The 24,935-nt window shown below is 39.1% G+C and overlaps 1 protein-coding gene across 1 annotated transcript in view; it reads left to right on the top strand.

Moving 5' to 3' along the window:
- Nucleotides 1-22,563, top strand: part of Ostf1 (osteoclast stimulating factor 1) — a 54,613-nt gene extending 32,050 nt beyond the window's left edge. Inside the window, exons 3-10 of the mRNA XM_090329625.1 lie at nt 70-120; nt 3,209-3,272; nt 5,763-5,816; nt 6,933-7,040; nt 8,143-8,192; nt 11,287-11,365; nt 14,316-14,414; nt 22,004-22,563. Coding sequence (XP_090185751.1) covers nt 70-120; nt 3,209-3,272; nt 5,763-5,816; nt 6,933-7,040; nt 8,143-8,192; nt 11,287-11,365; nt 14,316-14,414; nt 22,004-22,062 — 564 coding nt within the window. The 3' untranslated portion in view covers nt 22,063-22,563. The remainder of the gene's footprint in view (nt 1-69; nt 121-3,208; nt 3,273-5,762; nt 5,817-6,932; nt 7,041-8,142; nt 8,193-11,286; nt 11,366-14,315; nt 14,415-22,003) is intronic.
- The last annotated feature ends 2,372 nt before the right edge of the window (nt 22,564-24,935 follow it).

Here is a 24,935-nt window from a genome sequence, read left to right as displayed (position 1 = left end):
TCCCCAGTACCAAGACAGAAAAAAAGAAAAAAAAAAGTACATGGACTCAAACATTTTTTTTTCTTTCAGCCAGATGAATTGTACTTTGAAGAAGGTGATATTATCTACATTACTGACATGGTAAGCCTAGCTGATATTTTGTAATACTGTGTGTGTACTACAGTTACAATGAAACTAATTTCAAGTATCTATAAAATTATAACATTATTTAGTGTGTATGTACACAGACATACTTGTGCAGAAATCTGTTGAATTTCACACACTTTATAGTAACATAAAGTTGAAAGTAGACTTTTAGTTGATAAAAAAGGAAAAATTTTTTAATGAGCAATATTATATCCACAAATGGAATATTATACAATTATATAAAGAAATGGGGGATGATGTTATAGAGCAATTTAAGCAAGCAAAATCCAAGGTGAAACAATGTCTGTGTTATGTTTTTGATATTATCATCAAAGGCAAAGTGAAAAAAGCTGGAAGTGGTCTGTGGCTCAAGTGGTAGAACTCTGGCCTTGAGAAAACCCAAGGACAGTGCTCAGGCCCTGAGTTCTAGGCCCAGAACTGGCACAAAAAAAAAGTATATGGGGGATGGGATGTAGCTTAATAGTAAAGCTCTTGCTTTCCCATTATTTAAAGTGACAGGGTGAGTCATTAAATTTCTTTCTTTCTTTCTCTTTCTTTCTTTCTCTTTCTTTCTCCCCCCCCTCTCCCTCCCTCCCTCCCTCCCTCCCTTCCTTTCTTCCTTCCTTCTTTCCTTCCTTTCATTCATTTCTATTATGGGGCTTAGAACTTGAGGCCTGGCCATTGTCCCAGGGCTCTCTTGCTCAAGGCTAGTATTCTGCTAGTATTGAGCCATAACACCATTCTGGTTTTCTGGTAGTTGTTTGGAGGTAAGCGTTTCATGCCCTCTGTCCTGACCTGGCCGTGGTGGCTTTGAATTGTGATCCTCAGAACTCAGCTTCCTAAGTAGCTAGGATTAGAGGTGTGAGCTACCAGAGCCCAGCTAAATTAGTTTTCTTTATATGGAAGGGAAAGAGAGGTATATACAGAAGAGACTTTAAAAAATTATGCTTTATTTTGAAGATTTGGCTTTGGAATCCTCATAAACTTTTACTTAGTTATAAAATTAAATAGTAAAATTCCTAAACATTAAAAGTAAAATCTATCTACTCCAGGACCTGGAGCATGGCCTGGTGGTGGAGTGCTTGCCTAGCATGCTTGAAGCCCTGGGTTTGATTCTTCAGTACCACATACACAGAAAAAGAAGTGGTTCTCTGACCCAAGTGGTAGAGTGCTAGTCTTGAGAAAGCTATGAACACTGCCTAGGACTGGAAAAAAAACAAACCCAAAACAAACAAACAAAAAAGCTCAGTAGTTTGACTAGTAGAATGCATTTGAAGGACACAAAGAACTAGTTAAAAGAAAAAGGAAAGGAAACTTAAATAATGATCTAGTTGCTAATTCTGAAATCTTGCATATGCATGTTCATTCTGATAAATGAGTCATTAGATTAGTGTTGATTTTCAGCTTGAGAGAAAGGATATATATATATATATATATACACACACATATACATATATGCATATGATCATATATACATATATATGATTCTAGAGGTTGAATATAAACTTAGTAACCCTTCATTTGAATTGTAAATATTTTAATATTTTGTGTTAAAAAGGAAAGATTTCATATTAATATTTTATACTAAAAGGAAAGAAAAACATTCCTGCTCAGTTATTTGAAAGGGCCAAAAAACTACCATCCAAAATATGTTATTTCCCATTACAAGGAACAAGGCTACTTAAGAGGTGCTAGAATTGGGTGCCAGTGGCTCATGCCTATTATTTTAGCTACTCAGGAGGCTGAGATCTGAGGATCATGATTTGAAGCCAGTCCATGCAGGAAAGCTTATGAGACTCTTACCTCCAATTAAGTTTCCACCACCATCCTCCCCACCCCCAAAGGTAGACCTCAAGTGGTAGAACACTAGCCTTGCACAAAAAAAGCTTAAGTACAAAAAAAAAAAAGCTTAAGTACCCAGGCCCTGAGTTGGAGTCCTAGGACCACTATAAAATATACAACAACAAACAACAAAAATGTTACCCAAAAGCTGAAGGTAAAAAGAGAAATATCATTAGGAGTCCTTTTAGAACATAATGTTTTAGAAGAGAAGAAAAATTAAATCAGACTAAAAAGCCCACTTGCACTATAGTTAATATTCTCTTCTCTTTCATGTTAACTCTAATTTGTTTGGAGTTGAGGCTCTGTGATGAAATCCTATTTGCTTACTGTATCCATTGTAATTTAGTGGGAAGGGAGGTGGCTACCCGAAGCAGTGGTATGTCACGATGGAGCTTAAAAAACATGGGTGTCATAAAGAAAACAGAAGCAAGTTAACTAAATAAACTCATAATGCATGCAACTAAAACTCCTAGAAAATCAGGAACAAACCAAATACCAAAACTACCAGAGGCGAGATATAGTAAAGATTAGGGCAGAAATCAATGAACTGGAGTCTATGAAAAATATACATAAAATCAATGAAGCAAAATGCTGGTTCTTTGAGAAAAATCAATAAATTGATAGGCCACTAGGTAAATTGATGAAGAAGCGAAGAGACTCAAATCAACAGAATTAGAGATGTTAAAGGAAACATTAAAATGGAAGTGATTATGAAGGGCTACGTTCATGAAAGGAACTCTAGGATATGGAAACAAGAGCTTTGTCTTGTGTGATTGTTGTTTTTAATGTACTATGAGAAACGTACTAAGCAAAATGTTTTCTTCTTTTTTTTTTTTGGCCCTTATGGTAAATTTCATATTATTACTGTATCTTTCTGGCTTTGTTACCTGGTATATTGTATATTCATTTATTTGTTTATTTGAAATAGGAAAGGGAATGGGCAGGGGGAAACAAGATGATTGGGAGGGGGTAGGGGGAGGGAAATGAGGACAAAAACATGAGAAGGGGTATCACTGTGTGAGAAGTGATGCACCTCCTAGCTGACCAATGTAACTGTAACCCCTCTATACATTATCCCCACAATAGAATAAAATCTTTACTGTACTCAAATAAGATGATAAACATGGGCAGGGCCAGTGTATACTTTATAGCGTAGGTACATTTGGGGACCAAATGGTTTTAAGAGAGATTGAGTGGAATCTGGCTTTGGCACCATGTAACTGAACTCTTCTTTCATCAGAGTGATACCAATTGGTGGAAAGGAACCTGCAAAGGCAGGACAGGCCTTATTCCAAGCAATTATGGTAAGTGCTGCAGGGGTGACTTTACTGTGTTGCTTTTCATCTCCTGGTTCTTGAGGTAGATTTGGCTTTCTGCTTGCAGATGTGGCTAAGAAATCCTTGACCTTATTGCTCGTCTAGGTCACTTTCTAGTCTCTGAGCTTCCTGTCATACAGAAGCCAAGAATAACAGATATGCTGAGGCCTGACCCTGGGCTTGAGAGAATGCACTGCAGTAGCATGAGGTTTCTCAGGAAACACTATAGTCTCAGATTAGTCAGTTCTCCCAGATTTGTCCTTAGATGAGTTCATGATTTAAAAAAAAAATCACTTTGTTAGTTCATGTTTTGGGGCAGTGGAAATCCTGTATCGTGGAAGTTTGGGAAACTGGAGCATGGAGGTAGGGTGCTCGTCACAAAACTGCTTCTAGTTGGAAATGGAGACAAGACACACAAGAATAAATAAGTAGAAATAAGAAAAGTCAGGACATATGACTAATAAACAAGGACACAAAGGTATGAGGGTTTTCTTCCACCTGTATGTTCACTTTTAAAACAGGATCTTACCATGTAAGCTAGTTTAGTCTTGAACACATGACCCTCGTGCTTCAGCCCTTCCCCCAGCTGCTAGGATTATATTCATGTTCCATCATGCCCAGTTCTTGTACCACTTAATAATGAGTACATTAGTTAAGACTACTACCTTAGGAAATCAGTTTTCCTGTAATGTATAAGGACAAGTTTGCCTATTTATCACTTCTGAGGTTCCTTTAGCATTATGTGAGCCTGTAGACAAGTAGAGCTAGCTTCAGGCAACAATTCCCAAGTACCAGAGAGCACTCAGAGTACATTAAAGTTCTGGTGATAATTGGGGTGATGACTAAAGTCTGGGGCCTACCACAGGGATTCTACTCACCTTGGTTTTAGGATGGTAATATTCTTTGCCAGTGTACCCTCCCTCCCCTATGACCAACAAAACAAAACACAAAAAGATGAAGATGAAGAAAAAGAAGGAGAAGGAGGAGGAAAAGAAGAAGAAGGAGAAGGAGAAGAAGAGGAGGAGGAAGAGGAGAGAATTTTAAAAATATTTATATATCTCTGCACTTACATTTTTTCTTCTGTTTTGGTACTGGTTCTGAGACTTGAGCTTAGGACCTGGGTTCTGTGCCTAAATCATTTTTAGCTCAAGGCTAAAATTCTGTCACTTGAGTCACAGCTCTACTTTGTTTTTTTTTTTTTTTGGTGGCTAATTGGTGACAAGAATCTCAGGGCCTTTCCTGTTCAGGTGAGCTTCTAACCACAGTAACTCAGATCTCACCTCCTGAATCACTAGGATTACAGGTGTGATCCACTGATGGCCAGCTTGTATTGCCATTTTATTTTTGTCCCCAAACTGGGTCCTTTTTTTTCTGCCTGGAAATTGTGGGATAAACAAGAAGACCCAGCATCCACTGAGCAGTAAAGCAGATTTTTTATTCTTGGCCATGAACAGAAGTGGGAGACAAACTCTTGAATGCTTGGGGATCAGAGATTATAGATGCAGAATAAAAGAAATGGTCTAAGATGGGGAAGGATAGTGGGATCTTTTCTAGGACTGGATGGAGTTTTCCCAGGAGTTCAAGTGTTGTCTGATTTCACTCCTTTCAAGGTTTGGTCCAGTTGTCCTTGTGAAAATTATCAACTGCCACAGCACTGGAGGGTTGTGTCACTTACCACACAGATGGAAAGACCATGAACTCAGAGATTTCTGGGTATTCACCCTGGCAGCCAACTTGAGTTCTAGCCATCAAAAGATGGGCTTCTTGGTTCTAGGCATTGTGTCCTCAAAGATCACTAGATGAGGGCATGGTAGAAATAGAGAAATTGAGTCACCAAGGTGGTTTTCCAGGAAGCATTTGATATCCCAAATATACCTTTATCATATACTCCATTTCAGCCAAAAGAACATCCCATCACAGTTCTTCCATAGTGGGAAAGGGCGCTTCTTGAAGGCACATTTGAACCACTCCTTGAAGTATACCTCCTCATTCTAGGACCACAGTGACCCTGCTCTCTCAGGGACTTGTAGGTCTTCCAATTCTCCTTTCTGAACACCGGAGGCAGCTAGTTCCCTCACTTGTTCCTATGTGTACTCACACAGAGGAGCCAGAATTATTTTTAAGTATCTTTAACATAGATTAGCTGAATGAGAGGACACCAGATGCTATCTTTCATGTTTACTTATTTATTAAATACTTGAGTAAATCCCTGGGGTTGGTATTAAATGCTTGAGTAAATCCCCAGTTTGGATGGTCTCTTTGGCTCTGAATTGCTATGTGATTGCCTTACTGAACATAGATTTCAGCTTCCTTTAAAGCAGGCCATCTCTATTGGTTTGTTAGTTTGTATCTACATCTAGTAAGTGAAGCTGTGTTGTCTGAGGCTTTGGCACTCATGAAGTTGGGATGTGGGTCACTCTGGTAAATCATGGGGTATCCTCAGTACTGGGATTATACTTTTTCTTTTCAATTTTCCAGTGGCTGAGCAGGCAGAATCCATTGACAATCCATTGCATGAAGCTGCCAAAAGAGGTGGGTCTGACCATCTACTTTGACTAAAATCTAGAAGCTATGTAAAAGAATTTCTTGATGATGTTGTACACAGAAAATGTGTGATAGAAACAGACAAAATTGTGTTCAGAATTAGTTTGAGCACTGCTTTCTGGCACTATAGAATTTGTACTATAAGGGGTGATTGTAGATACTATTTTCTAAGTCAAAAGCTATGCAACACTTTCTTGTATGATGGTTCAACAGTTTGCAATATGTCATCAGTAACCTATATTGTTGCAATTAAAAACATCCTAAAACCAAAAAAAAAAAGAGAGGTGGGTGTGATTTCCAGTGTTTTGATTGACAGCTATAGAACAGTAGCATGCAGTGAGTTTTGTTGTTGCTAATGTTATTTATTTGAGTGATACCGTGGTTTGAACTCAGAGCCTTTTGCTTGCTGTGCAGGTGCTCTACCACTTTCACCACACTTCCAGTGAACACAAAGATTAACATTATGCACTATGTTGACTTTTGGCAAATGCTGCATACACCTAGGAAACCAACACCCCAATTAGAATCTAGAAAGTTCTAGCCACCCCTAAATGTTCCCTCATGTTCTTGGAATTCTCCCCTCTCCAGAGGCATTCTCTGTGCTGACTTCTAACTATAGATGATTACATGTGGTATAAGAGGTACAGCAGTTGAAACATATTTCACTTGGACAAACTGTAGTGGCCAGAGTGAGGAAATGCAGATCAAGAGTATGGTGGTGTCCTTGGAGTGCATTGAAGAACGTGTCTCTGTGGACAAGGGGTTCAGGGAAGGGGTTAAGCAGTAGTTCGTCTGAGAAGGGTATCTATGATGAGCCCTCCTTCCCCCTATTTTTTCAGTATTAGGGTTTTGAACTGTGGGCTTCATGCTTGCTGATAACCATTAAATCACTGTACCATTAAATCTTGATGTTCATGCTTTCCATGAATAAGCTGAGAGTCAAAGCATACAATAATAAATGCTCCAGTGGGTAGGCTTTAATTTAAGACTTGCTGACAATCCACCACAAATGGGAGTTAGTGAAAGATGAAGTGGACTTATAAGCTGAACCAAGAATGAAATCTTCTTTCTTGTGTTTTTTAAATGTGTATAAACTTGTTTCAGGCAACCTGAGCTGGCTAAGAGAGTGCTTGGACAACCGAGTGGGCGTGAACGGCTTAGATAAAGCTGGAAGCACAGCCTTGTACTGGGCTTGCCACGGGGGTCACAAAGGTACTATGTCTCCTTGGCTGTGACAAATCTCTATGTTGCTGAAAAGAAGTGTGTCAGCTAAGGAAGCAAGATATACAAGAATGAACATCCAATAATGCTAGTTGCTCTTTCAGAACTCTTTAGAGCATCAGACCAAAGCCTTGCTCCTGGAGGCCATGCAGAGCCAAAAGCGCTCAGCCTCACCGGACCCACTGCTCCCTGCAAAGACTAGAAAGGGCTTTTTTTTCCCTCTCAGGCTTAGACAGTTTGCCAGAAAGCAGAAGTACTTCAAAAACAAACCCATTGTTTTACTCTTGCAGAAGGAAAGAGCACATAATTTTGATTTGCATTTTTACCTCTCCCTTAGTTGGTGTTTTTTTTTTCTCTCTCTCTCTAGGCTAGTGCTACACCATTTGAGCCATGCCTCTATATCCAGCTTTCTGTTGGTTTATTGGACATAAAGAATCTCAATGACTTTTCTTCCCTGGCAGGTTTTGAACCATGATCCTTAGATATCAGCTTCCTGAGTAGCTGTTATACACAGCTATGGTTTGCATTATAAGTTGAATGCAAGCAACTGACTTCAGAAAAAAGTCATTGTTGCTAGCTGAAATTTATAATTTATTTGATGGTATCTCTCTTTGCTAATGACAAAATTAATGTCTAGTTTTTGTTTTAAACCTTGGCCAAAAATGTACCGCACCAATTTCTATCTCTTCCTGACTATAAAAAATACCAAAGAAGGAGAAAAACAGAGCCCAGCCAGTTAAGTAGCATACAGCACAAGAAAACTTATTACTTCCCCTCCAAAGAAATCTGTCTTACTTTAGTTCACAAACCTAAGTGAATATTAAACTGAATACGAAGTATCATAGCAAAGGTAAAAAAATACTTTTGAATAGATCATGTGAAAATGCAACAAGCAAAACCATTTGAAATTTTTTCCCCTGTGATAATTCTACTTCATGGAAACTTCATTGTTGCTTCTTTTCCTGTGTATAGATTTTTGACAAATTTGTTGTAAGAATTTATTGGAATATCCTCCTAAAGACGCTTTTCTTTAAATATGACAGTGCCTCCATTAAATCCTGCTTAAGATACTTCTTTTCTACTTGACTTTCAGATGTGGTGGAAGTTCTATTTACGCAGCCCAATATTGAACTGAACCAGCAGGTGAGTCTGAAGTCACCAGACACATGTGCCCTGTTGTTTTTGGTACAGGGCAGCCTATGGCATTCATGGTATGAACGCATAGGATTTATTTGTTGTTACCTTTTGTTTCGTTTTGCTGTGTTATGGATGGAATGCAGGGCCTTATGCATGCTAAGGAGTACTTTATCATTACGTGACCTTCCCAGCCCTTAAAGCTTATAAAAAGTATTATTCTTTTCGTTTTTCAATTGCTATTATAAAGGTGATGTACAGGGGAGTGACAGTTTCATGAGTCAGGTATTGAATACATTTCTTTCTGGACAATGTCACTCCTTCTTTCACTCTGTTATTATTATTTTAACATTCAAATTGGCTGAAACTCCTTCAAGTATGGGGCTGTCATCATGTAGCATTTGCAGATGTATGTTTTGGCTTCCTGGTTGATTGATGAAGGTTTAAGCTTGTTGATCGTCCCCTGATCTCATCTTACAGTATCTCAGCACTCAGCGTGTCCACCCTAGCTCCTCCCAACCTGTGTAATCATAGGCTTGGATTATATTACCTGTACTGTTTACACTAGCACCGCTGCCTAAATAATGGCCACTGCTTGTAGAACTTGTTTCTTTATTATTGACTTCTGTTTAGCTTTTTAAAATCCCACTCAGAGTGGTATGCTTTATCCTCTCTTGATATTCTTTCGTAAAATGCTTAAGAGATAATCAACAAGTTACCAGAACCTCTCACTCATTTTGCCTGAGCAACTCAGCCTCTGCTGCTCTATGCTACTTCCCTTCTCTTCTGTGTTGTAGCTTCATTTTTTTGGATCCTGTGTCTTCCTTTCGTTACAGAACATCTTCAGGGAGATTACTGAAAAAAGAGAAGATAGGTTCTTTGGCTTGTCACACATTTATATTTCCCTAGTGCCCATTGTCCTATGGTAATCTCACTTCTGGAGCTGCTTTTGAGAGGCGTGGTGTCAGTTTGATTCTTTTCTTTCTTCTTTCCTTTTCCTTCCTTCCCTACCTCCCTCCCTCCCCTCTCCCTCCCTTCCTCTCTCCCTCCCCCCTCTCTTTCTTTCCCTCCCTTCCTCCTTCCCTCCCTCCCCCTTCCTCCCTCCCTCCCTCCCTCCCTCCCTCCCTCCCTCCCTCCCTCCCTCCATATCTCTCTCTCTCTCTCTCTCTCTCTCTCTCTCTTCTTTCTTTCTTTCTTTCTTTCTTTCTTTCTTTCTTTCTTTCTTTCTTTCTTTCTTTCTTTCTTTCACTGAAGGCCTGGGCACTGTCCTTGGGCTTTCTCAAGGCTAGCACTCTACCACTTGAGCCACAGCACCACTTCTAGCCTTTTCTACGTATGTAGTACCAAGGAATCAAACCCGTCTCTTTGCGCATGGTAGGCAAGCACTCTACCACTAGGCCAAACTCCCGGCCTTTCATTCTTATATTAGACAGTTTTCTGGTCCTGTGATGACATATTGGAGACAGGTTATTTTATAAAGAAACGAGGTTTATTCAGCTAACTATCTTGGAATACCAGAGCATGGTGCTAGGCTCAGGATGTCTTTGGTATATTTAGGTGGATGGCATCATCATGGGAAGCATCTGAGAAGATAGATCTTATTCCCAGATGGGAAGCAGCATCTATTCCTTATAGGTTAGGATTCTAGGTGATTGTCTTGGCTCAGGTTCTCAAGGGGGAAACCCAGATATGAACTGGAAGCTAAGTTCTTATACAGAGCTTCCAGGCTCACTTAAGTTGTTGGGAAACAAGTTTCTTGCTTTGCTGTCCTGAGACCCTCCACTTCCTCTCCACAGAATATTCACAACAGGACCATTTATATGATAAGAGGTGGGCTCCCTGCCTCTGAATCTTTTTTTTCTTCTTTTTGAAATAGTGAAATTCCAATGTTAGATAAGCCTATTTTTTCCCCACCACAAATCTGGTTTTTCAGTAGCCTAGCATTTCTGAAAGAATAATTGCTCCCATGCTTTCCCCAGCTCCCCAAATGCATTAAGGGAGTCTCCAGAGTAGTATGTTTGGGGAAAGTCTATATACTATCCTACTCCTTTTTGATTAAGCAGATGTTTACTGAACCAGTTAGTCAATGCACACCGAAGAGGATGTGGGTGGATTCAACATAGAGAGGCAGGTTAATTAATTTTGCTTAATGTAGGTCGGAGGTGGGGGGAAGGTAAGAATAGGAATTTCATGAAATTTTAGTGGCACTGTGACTCCATAGAGTGATAGCCTTGAGCTGAAAAGCTCAGGGACAACGCCCAGGCACTGAGTTCAAGTCCCACAACTGACAAAAAAAAAGAGGAATTTCTTGAAATTTCTCTTAATACTAATTTCTGAACAGATTTGTTCAGAAGGACTGGGAAAACAAAAAGGGGCTTGAGTTCTTGTCCCTTTGCTCTTTCGGCAAATGAATTCCACAATCACTGGCTCATGTTTGTCAGGAACATTCCTGGCCTACAGAACCGAAGCAAAATGTATATTATGGACATCTTTTTTTTTCCCCTCCCAAAGTGAATTATCAGTTTATTTCATTTACCATTTTCTCTTTCTTATTTTTAATTTTAATTTTTGTTGTAAAGGTGATGTACAGAAGGGTTATAGTTACATAAGAAGGGTTATAGTTACATAAGTTAGGTAAGGAGTACATTTCTTTTTTGCTAGGCCTGGGGCTTGAACTCAGTGCCTGGGCACTATTCTCGAGCTTCCTTAAGGCTAGCACTCTACTACTTGAGCCACAGAACCAGTGGTTTGTATGTGGTACTGAGGAATAGAACTCAGGGCTTCATTCATGGTAGGCAAGCACTCTACCATCAGGCCCTACCCCTAGCCCTACATTTCTTTTTGAACACTGTCACTCCATCCCTCATTTTCTTCCTGTTTTTTCCTCTCCCTCTCCCCACCTCCCCCAGGTTGTATAGTGCATTTCCAACAGAGCGTCTGATATCACCCTTCGTTAGTTCAAGCTTTGTCCCACTGTTTCTATGCTTCTTCTTAGAATTTTATAGCTTTGTTCTCACTTCTGGCGTAATTAGATCAAATGTAAGATCCCTATTCAATCTACTTCCTCTTTTTCAAATACCACTTGCTCTCTCTGTCACCACAGAACAAGTTGGGGGACACAGCATTGCATGCTGCTGCTTGGAAGGGCTACGCTGACATTGTCCAGTTGCTTCTGGAAAAAGGTAAAGTTTGTACTGAATTGATCTGGGAAAGACAGGACCCAACTAGTTATACTATTAGAAAGAGTAGGAAGATGATCACCTATTTACTTGAAACTGGAATTTTAGCTTGTAGTCTGTCTATATCATAGAGCTGGTATTGTAATGAAATTATTGGGGCTTGTTTATGTTACCTTCTGTGATAAATTAGAACCTTGACATGATTTAAAATAACACTTTAAAATAGCTGGTGGTTTACACCTGTAACTCTAGCTACTCAGGAAGCTGAGATGTAAGGGTCACAGCCTGAGCAGCCAAATCTGAGGGACTCTTATGTCCAATTAACCAGCAGAGAGGTGAAAGTAGAGGTGTGATTCAAGTGGAAGTAAAAGCCTTTCAGGGACAGCTCCCAACCCTAGAGTTCAGGCCCTAGCACACACACACACACACACACACACACACACACACACACACACACACGTGACAGGTATTACTTTTAGAACATACTGTGTGCAGTACTATTATAGACTGTGGGAAGAAGGAGGGGTATGTGCGTATGTTTTGAGGAGACTAACAATGCAGTGTGAGTGAAAGTTTTAACAGACAAGTTTTATGGCCACAGTATCCTGCCTTAAGCCCAGCAGTGCTAGTGGTACAAGAATAACATCAGGCAGCCAGGTACCTTACCTTGATCCAGAAGCATGTGACTCTGGAGGTCACTGAGCATCAGTAGGGCAGATGATGAAAGATTCATAGAAGGAATTTTTTTTAATATGGCAAATGTGTGGATGATATGAGCTCCAGATCTCAAAGATCAGACTAAAGATCATCTGAGGCCTGTACTATGTTTGAGCTGGCAGACAGTAGTTTCAGAGCAATTGAAATGACACTGGCTGAATTGAGAGTGCTGTATTTGATTAGTCATAGAACTCATTTTTGTGGGGGAAGTCCTGGGGCTTGAACTGAGGGCCTGGGCACTGTCTCTGAGCTTCTTTTGCCCAAAGCTAGTAGCACTCTACCAGTTGAGCCACAGCATTACATCTGGCTTTTTCTGTTTATGTGGTGCTGAGGACTCAAACTCAGGGCTTCATGCATGCTAGGCAAGCACTCTACCATTAAGTCACATTCCCAGCCCAGTCATAGAACTCTTGAACCCTCAGGAGTTTTTGGCCTGACCTGTGAAGCTTTCCACATGAATCCTGACTGTGGAGAGGTAGAGGTCTGCTCAGGAGAAAGAGACTTTGGCACAAGATCATCATATTCCTAGACAAGCTATTTTTTTCTTTTTAATTCTTCTCAATCTTTTTTTTTCCCTCCATCTCTCTATCTGTCTCTGTTATTGAGACAGGGTTTTAATATTTAGTTCAAACTGGCCCCAAACTCTCAATCCTTTTACTTCTTGAGTCCTGGAATTACATATATGCATCAACTATACATAGTGAGTTGTTTTTCCTTTTTTTATTAAAGAATTTATTAACATTGATTTTTACATCATATTTCAAATGATGTATTTAACAAACAAGTATTCAAGAAGGGAATCTATATATACAATCACTGGAACTTAGATGTTTTTCTTTTTTGACCCCATCTTTTAGCATTAACTCATGCCTGCTTGTTAAGAATGGCCACCACTGGGATGAAGATGTGAAATAAAATGTGACTTAGGTTTTTTTTTTTTTTTAGGTTTTTGTTTTTTCGTTGGGTCTCGGGGCTTGAACTCTGGGCCTGAGCATTGTCCCAGCTCAAGGCTCGCACTCCCCGACTTGAGCCACAGTGCCACTTCTGGTTTTCTTATGGTTAATTGGAGATAAGAGTCTTCTGGACTTCACTGCCCAGGCTAGCTTTGAACTGTGATCCTTAGCTCTCAACTCCTGAGTAGCTAGGATTATAGGTGCTAGCCACTGGTGCCAGGTTGACTTAGGTTTTTGTTGAGTAAATTTCTGTATTTTTCAATCTTTACCTGTGTAACTATGTTTCTAGATTCTGATGTGATGTTATTACAAAGACAAGGACAAAGTGGGTGGAGTGCTCACTTGAACAGTGAGTTGGGGAACTAGTTGTTGTTGGGTTTTAGTACATAAGAGTACATCTGCTTACAAAGACTCAGCTTAATTTAAATTACGCTCTTAAATTTATGTGCCAGTGATTGCATATAGAGAGATCTTTTTCTTAAATACTTGTTTGTAGAGCATGACATTTGAAATATGTAAAAACTCAGTGTTAATAAAGTTTTAATAAATAAGAGTATATCTACAGACATAAAATATCCCTTCGAGCTCAAAAACCTGTGTGTGTGTGTGTGTGTGTGTGTGTGTGCGCGCGTGTGCATATGCGCGCTCATGTACACATGCACATATGTATTCCAGTACTGGGGCTTGAACTTAGAGAACCATGAGCTCTCTATTTTTCTCTGTTTTGCTCAAGGTGGATGCTCTACCACTTGAGCTACATCTCCACTTTCAACATTTTGCTGACTAATTAGAGATTCTCATGGACTTTTCTGCCCCACCTGGCTTCAAACCAAACCATAATCTCATATCTAAGGAGAATAGCTCCTCAATAGCTAAGATTATAAGCATGAGCCACCAGTATCCAGCTGCAAATGGTCTTTTCTAAAGATGATCCTTAGTAGAAGAGGCAAAGTTACCTTTGGAAGTCACAGATTTCTGCTCAGATGCATGTATACCTTATAGTGTCTGGGTATGTGGTTTAGGGTTTGCCATGAGTATGATAAACACCCGTGAAAGCAGTCCTGTAGGGACTAGACAACAAAGTCTCTTTTAATGAAACCTATAATTTCACAGGTATAGCAAGAAGCCATCTGATTATTCATGCCAAATATATTATTTATTCCTGGGTTCAAATGGTTCTCTAGTTTGATATGCCCATAAGTGATTAGTGTTGCTGGAAGAAGGTTTGGCTGCTGCTGTACGTTCTTGAAAGCCATCTGGTTGATGTTTCTTGTGTTGGGAAGGTGCAAGGACAGACTTGAGAAACAACGAGAAGAAGTTGGCCCTGGATATGGCTACGAATGCCGCGTGTGCGTCTCTCCTGAAAAAGAAGCAGGGAACAGGTATTTCCCTTTTATGTTCTTTCTCTGTTTATATGAAGACTTAGGTCACATTGGGAAGATTTTTTTTTCTTGGTAAATTCTTTGGATGCTTCTGAATTTTGATTTATACATCCTTGTTCTAAACAAGAACCTCCAAAATTGAAGAACACCCTGACACAGACAGAAATCTGGAGGAATATAAGGCTCTTCCACCCTGTTCTTATCTCTTTTGTTCCTTGTAAGCTATTTCTGCTCACCTTGCTCTGCTCTTTATAGTAGTCCATTCTGGAGACCTAATTCCTTCTCCCCCTCCCCATTTAGCAAAGTATTTAGGAATAATTTTGGCTAAATGTTCAAACTGAGCATCTCATGACTCCATGGTTATAGTTTGTTTTTGATTTAAGTGAGGATATTAGTCAATTTCATTTTAAAGTATTCTAGATTTTGTTAAATATTTTGGACTTAGTGTATATGCTAATACTGATGTTTAAGAAAAGTTAGGGCCTCATCTTTACTAGGCCAGCTCTTCTAGCTTAGCTGAGCCATATCCTCTCTCTCTTCCTCCCCCCTCCCTCTATTTTCAGGCATGGTTTTGGTTTTTTTTCCAGGTTCCCTAGACAAAAACATGAACCTCCTGTTTAGGCTTCTCAGATAGGTGGAATGACAGACATCATACCCTTGATCAACGCATGCCTGTGCGTGCCCAACCCTGGGGCCAGAATTGAGAACCCTGTCCCTGAGATTTCTTAGTCAAGGCTAGCAGTGGCTAGCACCACTTGAGCCACACCTCCGCTTCTAAGTTTTTGGAAGTTTATTGGAGTCTCATGAACTTTCCTGCCAGGGCTGACTTTGAATCTGGGATCCTCAGATCTCAGCCTTCTGAGTAGCTAGGATTACTTTTCCTACATTTTTGTTGGGTTTCACTGTAGTATTTTCATACATGTATATAATGTACTCTGGTCATACTAATGGTCCTACTCAGGAATGTTTTTTTTCCATATATTTTTTATTGTAATTAATAGAAGGGTTACATGATATTTTCCAGATAGATAGTGTATTAATTCACATACATTGATACCCTTTCACATGTCTTGGTACCCATTTCCCTCCCCCCAACCTCCACCCCTCATCTTGTTTTCCCCACTTCCCTATCCAATTTCAAATAACCAAATACAAATATATCCAATATATCAGGTAACAAAGTGAGATACTGTGACAATATGAGATAACCAAGGGACAGCAAAAGAGATGAGAGATAACAGAGTTAAACTTTTTTTTCAGGGGGGTATCAGTACTGGGGCTTGAATTCAGGGCCTCTAGTTATTGTTTAGCTTTTCTGTTCAATGTTGATGCTCTACCACTTGAGCCATCTCTCCACTTCTGGCTTTTTGGATGGCTAATTGGAGATAAAAAATTTCACAGACTTTTGCCCCACTCATCTTTGAAAGTGATCCTTAGATCTAAAGCTCATGACTAGTTAGGATTACAGATGTAAGCTACCAGCACTCTGCTTATTACTATCATTTTTAATTAGCTTACATTACTTACGTGGAGGTTTTTATTGTTACATTTCCATGCATGTTTATAATATATTCCAATCAGTCCGACCCCTTCTGTCACTACCCTTTCTTACCTATACCCCTCTGAGGTATACATTCTTTAAGACAAAAATAATTCTCAGTGTGGGGAGAACATCAGAAAAAAAATACAGGAGCTTTTGTGGTTGCTTTGAAGGAAATATGTTAAGACACAATGACTCACTTGTGATTATTATTCATGCTAGCTGTTTATTGACCTGTCTGTATGCAACCTATTGAAGGTGTCCTTCCTCAAGTATTCTTTTTTTTTTTTTTGCCAGTCCTGGGCTTGAGCTCAGGGCCTGAGCACTGTCCTTGGACTTTCTCAAGGTTAGAGCTCCACCACTTGAGCCTCAGCACCACTTCCGGCTTTTTTCTATGTATGTGGTACCGAGGAATCGAACCTGGGTCTTCATACATGCTAGGCAAGCACTTTAACCACTAGGCCAAACTCCCGGCCCTTCCTCAAGTATTCTGATGAATTCAACAAGGACCTCCCTTGAACTACTGTTCCATTCACTTCTCCCTTCCCCCACTACATTTGTCTGATGACAAAAATATAGTGGCCCATTCATTGCTAAGCTGGAGAGGTGAAAGGAGAGAGGTTTGGATAGAAGGAATATTAAAATCCCCATTGGATGTCTCAAACCTGGCTCCTTTAATGCTGGGCAAGTGGACACCCAGTAAAACATAAAGGAACATTATGGTCCCAGTTTTCTAGGAAGAAACTGGTGTTACAGAAGGTGTACATGGCTGTTCATAACCTCCTACCTCTTAATGGTCTAAAGTTCAGCGGATCCATGCTGATAGAGAATTATCAAAAGGAATAAAAGGGGCGGGGATGGGGGAGGGAAATGGGGACCAAGGCATGATAAAGGGTATCAATGTTTGTGAAGTAATGCACCTTCTATCTGGTGAATATAATGTAAACCTTTTATTAATTACAATAAAAATAAATGGAAAAAATAAAGTAAATTGGAGCTTCTCAGCCTGAAAAAAAAAAGAATAGAATATATGTCTATTCTAGAGGCAAAGGACATTTTTTTTCTTGCTCTTTTTTTTTCTTCTTTTTTTTTTATGATATTGGGGTTTGAACTTGGGAACCCAACACTTATTACACAAGCAGTTTACCACTTGAGCTACACCCCAGCCCTTTTTTGATTTAGTTTTTAGATTTAGTATCATGTCCTTTTCTCAGTCTTGGACCAAGATTCTCCCACCTATGATTTCCACATGGCTAGGATTTCACATGTGCACCAACCACCACAGCTGATATATTTTCTTGTGGAGTTGATTTATGTAAGGGAATACTGATTACTTTTGAATTAATTTTTGATCATCTATCACCAATATTTCTTGTTTTGTTAGAAGAACCAATTTTTTTTGCCTGTTATGGGACTTGAACTCAGGGCCTGAGCACTGTCCTTGGATTTTTCTAAAGGATAGAGCTCTACCCTTGAGCCACAGCACCACTTCCAGGTTTTCTTTTTCTTTCTATGTATGTGGTGCAAAGGAATCGAACCCGGCTCTTTGTGCATGCTAGGCAAGCACTCTAGCACTAGGCCAAACTCCAGCCCAGGAAGAACCTTTTTTTTTTTTTTTTTGCCAGTCCTGGGCTTGGGCTCAGGGCCTGAGCACCGTCCTTAGACTTTCTCAAGGCTAGCACTCTACCACTTGAACCTCAGCACCACTTTTGGCTTTTTTCTATGTATGTGGTACTGAGGAATCGAACCTGGGTCTTCGTGCATGCTAAGCAAGCACTCTACCACTAGGCCAAACTCCTGGCCCTGGAAGAACCAATTTTTAAAAAATATAATTGTATTTTTATTAAGGTGTTGTCCAAAGGGGTTACTATTTTTTAAGTCAAGGTAATAAGTACATATCTTTATTGGGCAACATTACGCCTTCTTTTGCTTTCCCCAGTTTCCCCTCTCCTACCACAAGTTACATAGGTCATTTTCTACATAGGATGAATACAAATAGCATTTTTGCATTTATTCTCTCTTCATCCCTCCCTTTCTATACAAACGTTTTACTATCTCTTAGTCAGTTGTTAGCAGAAGCAACATAATAGAAAATAGCCCCTAGGCTCTTGCTTTAGTCCATCAAAAGAAATAAACAGTTCCCTTCTCTTCAATATTTGCCAAAGGAACCTTATAGATCCATGAATGCTCACTGGCAGAACCAATCTTTATTTAATGAACCCTTCATGGACATGGGTTCTACTAAGGGAAAGCAAAGCATTTATCGGCTGAACTGGTGCTGTCCCGAGCCATTTTATTGGGAAGCCATGTTTGCAGCTATATGAACAGATGCTTCAGCTTGAGGTTGGTCTCCCCCTGACTCCTTGCTGCTTTAGTTGGCTTAGCAAGGAGAACTGTGGCCCAACTTCCTTTCTCTGCCACTAACTTCCTATTGCTAGACAAATACCTTTAGGAAGTCTTGAGTGAAGAATAAAGCTTCTTCCAAGCTGAAATTTCTCAGAAAAAATCTTGGGCATACTGCATTCTTTTTTTTTTCTTCTAAGACCAGATTAGCATTTTATTTTTCTATTCCTGACACTCAAATCCATAGGGAGTGAAAAGATCATAGAACATAATCAAAACAACATACAAACACAATTCCAAAACGTTTAACCATCTATTATTAGAGTTGTTCTTTGTAAAATACACAAAGGTAAACAGAAACATCTTCATAATAAATTATGCTTAGCAATCTTGTATACACTGTAAAAACAATTCAAATTCACACTAAGGTCCTACAGCAGGTAGGGGTGTGTGAAAGTGCAAATAGAATTCGTGTCAAATAACTTATCAGCAACTTACCACTTCAACATACCCTGCACCTAGCCACATTCTGAGCCATTTTCAAGTTACACTGGCTGCACTTGTTCTGAACGCTCCTGCAGAGTAGCAGCTGACTAGGCAGGCACAGCCACAGGGCTCAGCCACCCATATTCAGCTAAAATAGGCGGTGTCAAAAACTAGACGCTCATCACTGTCTTCTACCCTGGAATATTTAAAATGAGGGCTAGAGATGTGGCTCAGCAGGAAGAGCACCAGCCTAGCAAGTATGAGAGCCTAAGTTCAAATCCCAGTATCACCCAAAAAATATTTGAACTAAAATCCATTAAAAATGCTACTAAAGAAGTCAGATGATCCAGTGCACTCTTTCCAAAAACGAATTCTGCATGAAATCATGTTCCCCATTTCTGTTCTAGTTGGGATATGGGTACAAGTGAAACCAAGTTGTTTTTGGATAACCTGGCTTTCCTTTCTTTTGGTTACTTTGGGTTCTGTTTTAAACTTCTGCCAGAGTCTTGAACAGTCAGTCTGTGCATGGCATATACCAGCTACTTCACCCTCTCAGTCACAAGAACAAAAGTCAGTGGGTTCAAAACTGTGTCTTCAATGGACTCCATGGGCTCCTTTGAAATGTGGGTGTGGCGTGTGGATTGTAAGGGGAGAGGCCTGGGAGATGCTCAGTGGTGGAAACATAGTTTTATAAAATCCCAACCACAGGGCCAGGAGTTTGGCCTAGTGGTAGTGTGCTTGCCTAGCATGCACAAAGACTGAGTTCGATTCCTCGGTACCCATACATAGAAAAAAGCTAGAAGTGGTGCTGTAGGTTAAGTGGTAGAGCTCTAGCCTTGAGAAAGTCCAAGGACAGTGCTCAGGCCCTGAGCTCAAGCCCAGGACTGAAAAAAAAATGCCAGTCACACAGTTAAAAAAATTGACTTTTTTTTTTAAGTTAAAAAGCACTAAGTTAAATTCCAAATGAATAATGGAGTTGGGGAAGAAGCAGAAACATCAACATGTAGTTTGCAATTGAGACATACTGTTCCTCTGACTTTTTGGATTTATAGAAAAACCTGTTTTATATTTATATATTTTGTTTCATATGGATTTTAAATTAAAGGCTATATATTTGCTATTGCTATTTTTTCATGTTTTCATGAAGATTTGCATTCTTGATTATGATAAACACGGACCATATCAAATTTCAACCTTGGAGAGAGGTAGACCTGGGAAAAAGTCTTTGCTTAAATTTGTATTGATTGCAAAATGGATTTATTAAGGGGATAATCACAGAGTCTGGCAGAGAGTACCCAGAAATGAATCTTCCCATTCCAGATTTCACGCTGGTTTTCCCTTTGCTTTATTCCCTCAGTCATATTATTATTATTATTATTTTGCCAGTCCTGGGCTTGGGCTAAGGACTTGAACACTGTCCTTGGACTTTCTCAAGGCTAGTACTCTACCACTTGAGCCTCAGCACCACTTCTGGCTTTTTGCTATGTATGTGGGGTACCGAGGAATCGAACCTGGGTCTTTGTGCATACTAGGCAAGCACTCTACCACTAGACCCTCAATTGTGTTATTTTTAATGTTAAAATTTGTACTATGATTCTCATTGAATGAGAGTTCTACCATTTGGCCATGTTCACCGGCTTGAACTCTAATCTAGAAATGGTATAATTGGAATTGTTTAACAAATAAAAACAAAATTTATATTCTTTTCTATGGACAAAAAAACTTCACAGACTGATTATCATGAAAGATTACTTTGAAATGTAGGAGCAGAGGCCAGGTCCTACTTAAGAGTTGAGCCCTTTAAATTTTCATTTTCAATAAAAAATGTTAGTATAATTTACATTAAGTAAAACAAATGTCAGATGTCTAGCTAGATAGATTATACTTTGTACTCAAACATGTGACTAGCTAAAGAACATTCCCCCACACAAATACAGTACACTGTCAGTCACTATAGATGGTTTTTAGTAGCTAGGATTACAGGTCTGAGCAACTGGTACCTGACTATGCCTATTATTTTTTCACTTATACCATGTCTATAAAGTTTATCTATGTGACTATGTTTGTCCTTCTGTCACTTAATTATTTATCATTTGTTGGTTTGTGAGCTTGTTTATGTAAGTGCTGGTACTTGAGGCACTTGAGAACCCACGCAGTGGCCAAGCAGAAGATGGAGGTGAGGAGAGGACCATGGGAAGGCTGCTGGGAAACATGTTATCATGTTGGCTCCACATCAGGGTTTACAGTGGAGAGACTGAGTTCATTCATTGTATTCACTTGCACACCACCTAATGCATTTACTAGTTTGTAAGCTAAATCCAGTTTCTTCATCTAAGGGAAAACATACATCATTTGTCTCTCTGGGCCTGACTCACTTCATTTAACATAATTCTTCCAAATCTTTCCATCTCTTGACGAATGGTCCATTGTCATTCTTTCTAATGGATGAGTAAAATTCCACATTTCCTTGATCCATTTAGGAATTTAACCAGATAGCTGAGCAGGTGACAATGAAAGTGAGCTGTCTTCTTTTTGACCCCCATGCAAGGAGATTTTACCATTTGATTAGTCCAACCATTTCTGTTTTAAACCTTTAACAAATTAGCATATGTTAGTTGTTCAAGGGGAATTTCATTGTGACATTTCCACATATACAAACAGTGTATCTCAGTTAGGCCCCCCACCTCTCTTATTCTTTCACCAACTTAAAATTTTCTTTAATGTTTCCATCTTTCATTTCTAAGAATACTTTGATTTCAGTGTCTTCTAAAATGAGACTGAACCTTATATATTATCATTCTCTTTTCTTTCTCTATTAATTACCTCTCTACCCAGTGACAATGTCTTGGGGTAAGGGCTCAGTTGTGAGCTGCCTGGGCCACGTGGATATTTGTCACCAGGCAGGAGGACATTCGGAACTCTACTGTCACAGCAGAGTGACTCTGGTATCATGGTGCCATGGTGCATGTGTCTGATTACCATATGTTAGAAATAGATTAATATTGCTTTACTGTCCCACATGGATGAAGAATGCGTAGACAGATTTGTCAGGCTCTGCACTGGCAGAAATTTAAAATTTGTTTCTAAAAAGTATGCATAGAAAGATCTCATGGAAAATATTATCTCTGGGTCTGGGAGAAGATTACAGGGTGTTAAATTGAAGGGGGAAAATGGAAGCAATTTGTAATTTCTGTTTTACCTTTTCTCTCTGTTCTTTTAGATGCAGTTAGAACATTAAGCAATGCTGAGGACTATCTTGATGATGAAGACTCAGATTAATTCCCTTCTGGAGCTTTGACATCTAGAACTTCTTTTGCTTTTGCCATTCCAAAACTTTGTTTTTTTGCCAGAAGAGTATTGAAAAAAAAAAGTCTATGTGGACATGGCAGTGTTGCACTGTGAGTAGGATGTATTGAATGTCTTACCTTTGTTTTGCCAATAAGTGATAGGAAACTTTGCTGTGTAAAATACATCTATATTCACCAGAGTAGAACAAGAAGAGATTATTTCTATTTATCAAGCTAAAGGAATTTTAAGAATATTTTGCCTTAAAAATCAGGATGCCTCTCTCTTTCTGTTCCATTCCCTCCCTCTGTTCCTTCTTCACTCCTTCCTCCCTCCTCTCCCCCTCCCCCTGTTTAGTTAAATAAAGTTCTTTACCTCAAGGATTGGGATATCTTGAATGGAGTTTTAAAGGGGGATGCTTATTATAACAGACCAAAATACTTAATAGAAAATTGTCAGCTGTTCTGACAGAAATAAACATTTTAAGATACTTTATTTCTTGTGTGTGTTTTTGTGCCATCCTTCATTGTTAGTGTATAGAGCAAACTTTTTCATATTGCAGTAAGAACTGGGTTTCTGTTTTTAAAATTATATTTTATATTATTATAGAAGAACCAAGCTAGGTATGTTTAAGGCCAAATTCCTGTCTCTGTTTTGATTAGTCAAAAGAGGAACCAATGAGAAGATGAATATGTAGTAAAGTATGTAATTTGAATAATTATGAGATGTTTAGTTTTATTTCTAAGGTTATAGTTAAGAGTGAAGAAACTTAGTAACTCATAGTTTGATTAAGAAGCTGTCATCATTTTCCACGGGAAAGCATTGTCATGAATTTTTTTCACATACATTATTTTCTCTTACCACATTTTTTTCCCTCAAAGTGCAAGTCTAGTTCATAATCTTTTGCTGACTTAATGAATATTACAGGTGCAGTAATAACTGACACTTCATTTGTGCTTTTAGTTTTGTGTTACTGCAGCAATGATGTGAAAAGTGACACACCCACTATAAGTTTACCTAGATCTTCTACTCTGGGCTCAGAAGTACACTCTCAAGTAGACTTGAATGCCAGTTTCAAAATTTACATTGGTGAAGAGAAGGAAGTGTTTAAAACAGGAAGTGGTTTAGCTCAGGAAATGTTTGTGACTGGCCCTTCTCTCTGGAGTATCTTGAGAAGGGACACTAAGAGAAGCCAGAGAAGGCCTGTTAAATACCCTCACTGGACTCCAGTTAAATGGAGTCCATACAACAGACCTTATCTCCAGCTAACTACCACAAAGCTGAAAGTAGAGTTCTGGCTCCAGGATTGGCACACACAGACATATAGACATACACATTATACATGTACATGTGTACACACACACAATTGGAAATAGTGCTAAAATGAAATTTCATATAATTTAAAGTAGAAGAAAATGTATTTTTTTTCCTATAACACCGTGTTGAGGGTGGTGTGGCACATACCAGTACTAGGCTTGAACTCAGGCTTTGTGCTCCTGCTTGACTCTCTTGCTTGAGTCATCCTCCATCAACTTTTGTTGGTTAATAGGAGATGAGAGTCTCTTGAATTTATCTGCCCAGGCTGTCTCTGAACTGAGATTTGCAGCATCCTGAATAGCTACAATTACAGGAATGAGCTATTGGTACCTAACTTAGAATTCTTTATAAAAGTGAGGTTTTATGTATATATGTATTTATTTATTGAGACACATTGGCCTCAGTATGAGATCTTCCGACCTCAGTCTCCTGAGCTGGATTGCCATGTAGGGGGATTACCATGTATCATTATGGCTGAATATAAATCTTCTTTACTAATGGAATTTATGATTTACTATTTTATTTTGGGAAGCAATAATTTTTCTCATTTACATATAGTGTGGTTTCTTTTTTGGTAGGTTGTGGAACATAACATTTATATATGATCATCTGCATTTCTCTACTGTCTTTGCTTGTTTTTCACCAGATTTTTAAAAATTGTAAATATGTTTGTGGCAGTAATAACAGAGCAGGAATACATTTTGCAGCCACATTTCTAGGTATCAAATTTCTAAAATGGAAGGTTTTGGTTCAAGAAGGACTACAAATGATAATGTAGCCAGTCCCTGTAAATTGCATATATAGTTTAGGACAGTGGACAGTTTTTTCTTCAGGAAAATTGTAGCTCACAGATATTTGGTTCCTGACTCCTTATTTCTTAATAACATGCATTTATATCTGACTCGCCTTTAAAATGACCTAAAATTAAGTAAAAGTACTATTTATTAAATGCATCCCTACCCTGCCAATTCTTATGCTAAGCATTTTTACAGACATCATGTCATCTGATCCTTACCACTGTCCTGTAAAGCATATTAACATCCCCATTTGTTTAAAGAGAAGCTGAAGCTTGAAGAGGTTAAGGAACTGTCTCAAGGTCATCCTGCTTGCAGACCTAAGGAAATTTCATCCCATGCACTTGCCACATTCTGCAAGAAAATGTTGTAGAACCAAAGAGTTACTTTTCCAACTCAACCCCAACCTAAGCATCTAATTTGATAATCAGGTAAACCAACCTTAAGAACTTTTATAAGAATCTTGGGCATCACCCTATCATTCCAAGAAAAAAAATTGGCAAAACTTTTCTCTGTTTCCCGTCTTCCTAAACACATATGATCTAACCAGGCTTTCCCTTCAAGTATATGAAGTTCTTGCTCTTTCTTTAAAGAAAGAGTGCCTAGATCAGCTTTGATTCTCCATGGCAGAGTTCAGAGTTGTCCTGGAAAGTCTGCAGCCTTCATACATTTCTATGTAAGACTGGAAGGATCAACGTGTGTCCTGAAGGTTATGGACATTGAGGAAGCCTCTCGCTCCTCATGTGCATCTTCTCT

The sequence above is a fragment of the Megascapheus bottae genome, chromosome 3, assembly GCF_031878675.1.
Source record: "Megascapheus bottae isolate mThoBot1 chromosome 3, mThoBot2.hap1, whole genome shotgun sequence".
Lineage (NCBI taxonomy): Eukaryota > Metazoa > Chordata > Mammalia > Rodentia > Geomyidae > Megascapheus > Megascapheus bottae.
This window is presented reverse-complemented; position numbering and strand designations above follow the sequence as displayed.